At 46.8% G+C, this 7,151-nt stretch overlaps 1 protein-coding gene across 7 annotated transcripts in view; it reads right to left on the reverse strand.

Moving 5' to 3' along the window:
- The window catches only part of LBH (LBH regulator of Wnt signaling pathway), a 213,409-nt gene extending 206,715 nt beyond the window's left edge, over positions 1-6,694 (reverse strand). For 2 of the 7 annotated variants that reach the window (XM_075925342.2, XM_089777487.1), the window contains exons 1-2: positions 6,458-6,693; positions 3,660-3,762 (exon numbers count right to left, since the gene is read on the reverse strand). In XM_075925342.2, the coding sequence (XP_075781457.2) occupies positions 3,660-3,762; positions 6,458-6,483 (129 nt within the window). In that variant the 5' untranslated portion in view covers positions 6,484-6,693. The other 5 variants (XM_075925344.2, XM_075925347.2, XM_075925341.2 and 2 more) reach the window with 4 other exon arrangements.
- Positions 6,695-7,151: the final 457 nt, after the last annotated feature.

Genomic DNA, 7,151 nt, shown 5'->3' on the forward strand with positions numbered 1-7,151 from the left:
GGGTTACATTTACAGAGCACAACAGCTGCTGGGAGACAGAGGCAGGAATCTTGCAATAAAGTTTAATCTTTCTTGCAAAGTTCTGCTGAACTCTTTAAGTTTACATTCTCTTAGCACAGAGTCTTTTATAGCGGGATATCCAGATTGTTTTCCTGTGATCATGCAAGCATTTTAAAAGTTAGCCTGCTAACAAAAGTCTATATTCTATGCTCATCTACTTTAGGATGGAGGTTCTGATTTAAGGGCACTAAAGTCTTGCCAGTTAGTTCATGAGCTTTCTGAAGAACGGTCCCCTTCTAGGGTCTAGAGCCATCTAGGGACTGGTTTGGATGATCAGGGGTCTGGGAATACATGGCTAGATTTAGAGCAAGCTCATCTCCAGCACAACTCAAAGCCAAGCTGAACACTGTTACAGAAGAGTCAGTTTGAAATTAATGGACTGCCTGTTCACTGTCTGACAACATAATAGAGCAACCACACTCCAAATCACGTTTTATAAGCCCTCGCCTCTTGTGTCCAAGGGCTGTGGTTTCTATACTGAAACTCAACTCTACAGGAGTAGGTAGAAGATGATTTTGTAGCTTAGAACATGGCTCATATTGCAGGAGCTTTCGTGCTTCAATAGCCCTGTCCACTTGTAAGATACTAAGCACAGGCAGTCAATAGCCTTGTGTGAGATTTTCTATCTAGAAAAACTCACACTATTAGCAGGCAGGGTGGGTCAGCAACGGCACTTACAGAAAGCAGGGAACTAAAGTTGTTTGCATCCTGTCTGGAGGTTTCTCTTTCATTCTTAGTGTTTGAGTTTATACTTTAGCTTTGTTCAAGGCTGTTTAATTTTCTATCACCCATCAGAATTAGTAATCCACACCACAATGACAAATAGTTTCCATCCCACCGCATCAGTGGGAAAACTAGACCTTCATTCCCCTTTGTATCCAGATTTACAGGCAGTGTAAACATAAGTGTCCTGCTTTATACATTGATCCAAACAAAAGTCTGTTCATTTAACAATTGGCTTCTGAAGATTGCCTGTATGTGGCTAGCGTCCTACCCAAAGGAGACCACCCACTTCTTTCATTCCACACTCCCATCCAATGGCTGTATGCTAACAGAGGGAGAAGGTAACTTCTTGTAGTCATTAGGCTGTCAAGCCAAGCAAGTGCAGACATACCAAGAAGAAGCTTGCAGGCATTTGAAGAGGACCAGACTGCTAGAGAAACAAGAGCTCAGAGAGCCAGTAACACTTTGCAGATCCAGAGATTTGCAGTTAGTTAATGCCTGTTATGCCCGCTGAAGTATAGGGCAGCAACAAAGGTTTTCCTTTTTTTTTAAAAAAAAAAAAAGAAAAAGGAAAAGAGATTTGCAGTGATAAAAGATTATTAAATGCCCCCTGCAAGTGTTCGTGGAACTCCCAGTAACTTGAATGCTGCATCCAACCAGTTTGAACTAAGAATGTAATAGAATAACTGTTTAAACAGGCTTATTGGGTACAGTAACGGTTACATGCCAGCTCTCAGGGCAGAGCTGCAGGTGGGAGCTGGATGCCACCCCACGCTGTGGGCTCTGAAGTTTATACTACAGAGCCTGCAGCACAGCCGGCTCCCCGGGAGTGAGGCACATCGCCGGGAGCCAGCTCCTGGCACACACTGGCTGCCAGACCCTCCCAGGGAGCCGGCTGCGCTGTGGGCTCTGCAGTATAAGCTTTATACTGCTGAGCTCAGTGTGCAACTGCTAAGATTTCCAGTGTTACACGGCTACCTAATGAACCGCTTTTTAACATCCCTACCTTGCACCCCAGTTTTATGATCCATATGGACACATACCTAGAGCAGGTCTCTACAACAAGCTTGCATCTGCACCAGCACTGTGCTGATGAAGACTCCAAGCAGACAAGAAGTTGCTCTCCTGTTGGTTTAATGGCAACTCCACAAGAGATGGTAGCTATGTGGATGTGAGAAGCTCTCCCACTGACAACTGTCTGCAAGGGGGTTAGGCCAGAATAGCTACATCACGCAAGGATGTGGATTTTTCACATGCAAGTGAGTATTACAGGCACTGGAAGAACTTAGCTCAAGCAGAGTAGCTGGGACAACAGGTCACCCAGTTTCTGGCACGTTCTCCAGAACCTCTGAAGCAGTCTAGATTGTTTTAGAGGAGCCAAGGGTGGAATGATTGGCCCAACTGGATTACAGTTTCCTGCATTGACTAATTAACACTATTGTTGAAAGTGGCTGGTTGTGCACTATGATAATGAAGCAGTGTTCTTGCTGAAGTGTGCCAACCCTAGAAGTCCCATTCACTGATGTACCATGAGCAACCACACAAACTGCTATTTCAGACATGTGGCCACCACACAGAACCAGAGGTGTTTTGGATCACATACACATTTCCCCTGTCCAGAGGGCTGGCGGATTATGGATGTTGATGCACTCTTCAGGCTAGTATATTTAAGGTCCATTTCAAGAGCTAGGAATGTAATGGTGCACCAATTTGCATGCGCACTTAAAACCTGCACGTGCAGTTGCTGTAATAGCATCTGCAAGTGGAAAGGTTTATATACAACTACCCTGTTATGCACAGATCAAGCTCGCACATAAGCCAACCACTTGTATGATCAAACTCACTTATCACATTTTAATACCAAGTCTCCCACAGGATCATAAAAGGGTGGAATATACCATTTGAGAAGACTGGTAAAGTACAAAATTACTCAAATGTTTATTCTTGGCCATGTCAGGTGACAAGTAGACAGAGAAGCATTGAAATGTTGGCCTCAGTAAGAGGCTTATATCAAAAGACATAAGAGCTCACTGCCCAAACAATATTGTTTTAATGGTCCATGTATCAGAGGTAGTCACTACGGGTTCTTGAAAGTTAAAGTCAAAACTGTTCTGAAGATGCTGCTTCAACTGAACTGAAACATTTTGCAAAGTTTCATCAATGTTGATGAAACAGGATGTTTGGACATTTTTATAACAGGAAGGTTAGATTTTTCCATAAAAAGTAACTGAATATAAAATGAAAGTTTAAAGTTATTTGGAGTAGTTTTGGCATTTTCCCAATTTGTAAGAAATGTGAAATCTTGCAATTTGTGGGATGGAAAACCCCCGTTTCCAGCTAGTTTCACTAATCAGTCATGTCAAGCTATATCCTCCTACCAAAGGCTCTAGCTCCTGGCACTTCAAGACTAGTTTTATAAGGCTATTTTAAATGGATTGCTGTGGGACATATCTGGTGTGTGTGTATAAAAATAAAAGAGGGGTCTTAGACTGAAGTGCCCCAACTCCTGTCTGTGCTAGGGAAACTGCTTGTGTGCCAAGTTGCAGCTTGTTAAAAGAAACATCACAGTTGGATAGTTCTAATGGACAATCTAAATTCTTGATTAGGGAGGTTACTGACAGCATAAACCCTTCCAAAGAATGCTACATGATCAAGATAATGTAAAGAGCAAAGAGGTGCATTGTTACAGTCAGATATTAAGAATGAAATTAAATTTAGACAATTTGCTCCTGCCAAGCAAACATTCCAGTTTGTTGACTTGTTCTCTTTGGCAAGACTTACTAGCTCAGATTAGGAAGAGGTACAAGTTCGCAACCTAGCATAGTTGACTATTAACTAACTAGCAAAAAATGCTGTCCCGTCAATGGAGAGCTTACCTGATATGATAGGCCATCCTTGCGGGGGCTTAGCCCAATTTCATCCATAGATGTAGTATTCATCATCACCTCAGTCATTTCAGCTGATCTCAGATAATCAGGGCTGGAAACAAAGACAGAAACTTTTTCAGCTCTTATGAAGCCCTTAGATGCTGCTGTCCCTGGACAAGATTGCGGTATCTAAAAAAACCTGAAACTTTATACAGCTGCAGATGCAAGAACTGAACTGCTAAACCACTAAATCCTATTTCTGCTCTTCCTCCCTCCTCTGCATTGTAAGGTAGCTAAAATTATTTAGCCAAGGAATCAGTACATGATATTGTGCACCCCAAAAAGTTTACAGGATCTCACTGAGCATTACAACATTTTACCAAGAGTGATTAGAGTCCAATGCCACTTCCTCCAACTGTACCATCAAGTGTAGATAGAAAAAAGATACAGCAAGTGTTTGGTGTGGGTTTAATTATTTTTTTTAAACTCCTACTGACTTATTTTACTACCTCAGGGATTTCCACACCAGTTGAGTAAGAGAAATGCCAATTCCAGGTCTGCTTTTGCAGTCATAATGAAGTTTCCACCTCAACAGTTTGAGAAAGTGAAAAGGATTTTCACAGCTTCTAGTTCCTCTATTTTACATTACGCTAATATTACTTAAACCTATTTATAACCACAGGACTTCATTTTTGCACATACAAGTCAACACACATTGGCCACCAAAATATAAACCATCTGTTGCACCTTGCACCGAAGAAGTCACTTCAGACTAGTTCACACTGCTACTCCAGCTTCCTATGCATGAGCCAGCACAAAAGCATCCCAAAGCACAAGATACACTATTTAACAACTATAACAAGCACAGACAAGGGCTTTGTTCATGATAGCAGAGTGAGACCATAAGATGCATGGGCCATAAGTAGCAGCAGTGGAAGCAGTAACATTGGAGCTCATATTTTCCCCTCCCCAGTCATGAGGAGTTGTGGCACAGCACCACGGTAGGTACCACCTATATGGTAACTGTTCCTTTCCAAGCTCACTAAGCAGTGCCCTTTCTGATGGGGGGACCTCCACAAGTGCACTGCAGTCTAGCTTGCCTACTTGCAATCATCTGCTGCAACATACAGGTGGTGGAAATGAAAGAAGTTGCACAGAATCATTTGTTTCTTTACTAACTATGTAAAAGGAAACATGCAGGTCAGCATAAAATTAGTAAAAACAAGGATTTTTACAAAAACCCGTACGTTCATGCACATTTCTAGGACCATCTGAAACTGCACTAAAACCATTTGTCTGAAACTATTTCCTCTGCCCCAAGTGTTCACAATCCACAGTACTGTATGAGCCAGAAAGTCTATTTTCATCAAAGAATCAAAAGAAAGGAAGTGAACAGTATTGATGGTGAAATGTAGTCAGATGTTTAGAATGCTCAGTTCTAATAATACAAGGTATTAACAGGAGAGGAAGGCTGCTTAACTCAGTCTCCTTTCACAATTCCCCAAAGCAAGGTTGAGGCTATTAAGCAGGGTGATTTTTAATTTGGAAAGGAAGATTGCAACATAAGCACCAGTGCTGTAGAGGGGTAGAGCTCCAGTTATAATTCAGCCCAAATGGAAGATAAGCATCAAGTCATGCAACTGACAGGATGCGTTTTAGGACCTGAACTTTAGCAGCCCAGTGGCTACCTTAAAAAAGTAGGATAAAAAGCAGGCAAGCTCCCTGAAGTTCAGAATCTGCTTTAGCATATAGCTTTAGTCCAGGGCTATTTGGATTTCAGCCCTTAGATGGGTTTGTGCACTGATCATTCAAAGGATGCACTGGGAAAGGAGGCTTACAGACAATAAGCGAGACTGGCCCAGCCTGTGCCCTCTGTTATATAGAGGGAAATCTAAAGAAACTGCTGATTCAGTAGTTTTACTCCAATAGAAGAGCGCACGGTCTGGCCCTATGACTTTACTAAGGGGTGGGCCGGAGGAGGAAGCTGTTTCACGTCTCTCTAGGGAAGTTAATTGGGGATGGGATGAGCAGCTGCCTCCAGTGTTCGCCTTGTCAGTTTCTCCAGATGACCGGCTCGCCTTCTGCTGCTGGGACCAGCGTCCGCCGCTGCCCAGAGTCCCTGACTTAGCCCCAAGGAGGATTGTAACGTCCTAGTGAGCTGGAGCTGCTCGACAGACGCACACACGCAAAGCATTTCCACCTGCCTTTCCCGGCATGGTCCCCACACAGTCCTGCCCGCTCTCCCCCGCCAAGGCAGGGAGAGAGACGCTAACGAGTCGCCGCGCAGGGGGGGGGTGGAGAGGTGAAAGGATGGGACTCTGCAGCCGCTACAGCATGCGATCCCCGGCAGCCAGATCCCTTCTGCAAGCCCCTTCCCCTCCAGCTTGAAGCCCCCTCTAGCGCCTCTTGCAGTTTCCCCGGGGCAGCCTCACAACAAAGACTCCTTCGGGGAATAACCCCCTCCTCCTCCTCTCCAGCCCTGCCGCAACCCCGCTCCAGGGGGCTTCCGAACCAGCCAGCCCGCCCCCTACCATCTCCAGGGCCCCCTAAATGTCCGTGCCTAGGGCGGGCAGGGGAAAGATCTGGGTACGTTTTCTAGCAAGCAGCCCCTAGCCCTTCCTGCACGCCTTACTGCAGCCTCCAGGCTCCCTTCCTTTGTTCCCGTTCCCTCACACCGCCCCCCTCCCCTTCCCTTCACAACCTTGACTGTGACTCCTGCCTGCACAGCCACTACGGGCACCCTACCCCCGCCCCGCTGCCAAAGCCACCCGGGTCCAGCCCCAGGCTCCCCGCGAGAGGCTACTCACCAGTGAATGGGGAAAAATACAGACATGAAGTCCTACCACAAAGGCTGACCCGAGCCCTTGGGACGCAAAGCCAGGGGGCGCGGAGCGAAAGGCACAGTGGCTTCCCTAAGAGCAGAGGGAAATAGCCCGGGGGGAGAGCAGCCTGGCGGGGATCTACGCGGTGCCCAGCTTTTAACCCACAGGGGGAGGAAACACACCTTCCAGCTGCCACTACAGCCTTGAGCCGCGGCCGCCTGGGTAGGCGCTTATATAGGGGAAGGGGCGTGGCTTTGCCCCCAGCGCCCGCCCCCTCCTTTGGATGATGTCACCAAAATCATGAATGGTTTCGTGCCTGCAGCCCGCGGCGAGCTGGCGCGCTGGCAGCCGGGCTGGCGCGCGCCGATTGGACACAGCTGGGCTTCGCTTCCGTGGCATCATGTGGGCACGGCTGCTTACTGCTGCATGTTGTTACCCAGCCCCGCTCGGCCGGGACCCTCACTCCCCCGCGGGGCTGGCTGCCCCTCCAAGCGGGCGCTGGGGGTTGCAAGCGATGAAGGCTTTGCATGGGATAGTGGACTCAGATCCGGGCGGCTGTCAGCTCCCTAGGTCGCGTTTGCGGAGGGCTTTGGCAGGGAGGCTCCGTGAGCCATTTCCACGCTCACTCCCTTTTCAGAAACAAACCCGTTCACTTCCGCCGTGCCTGGGAGCCCACGAG

This window comes from Pelodiscus sinensis, chromosome 3 (genome assembly GCF_052426305.1).
Source record: "Pelodiscus sinensis isolate ZL-2025 chromosome 3, ASM5242630v1, whole genome shotgun sequence".
Classification (NCBI taxonomy): domain Eukaryota; kingdom Metazoa; phylum Chordata; order Testudines; family Trionychidae; genus Pelodiscus; species Pelodiscus sinensis.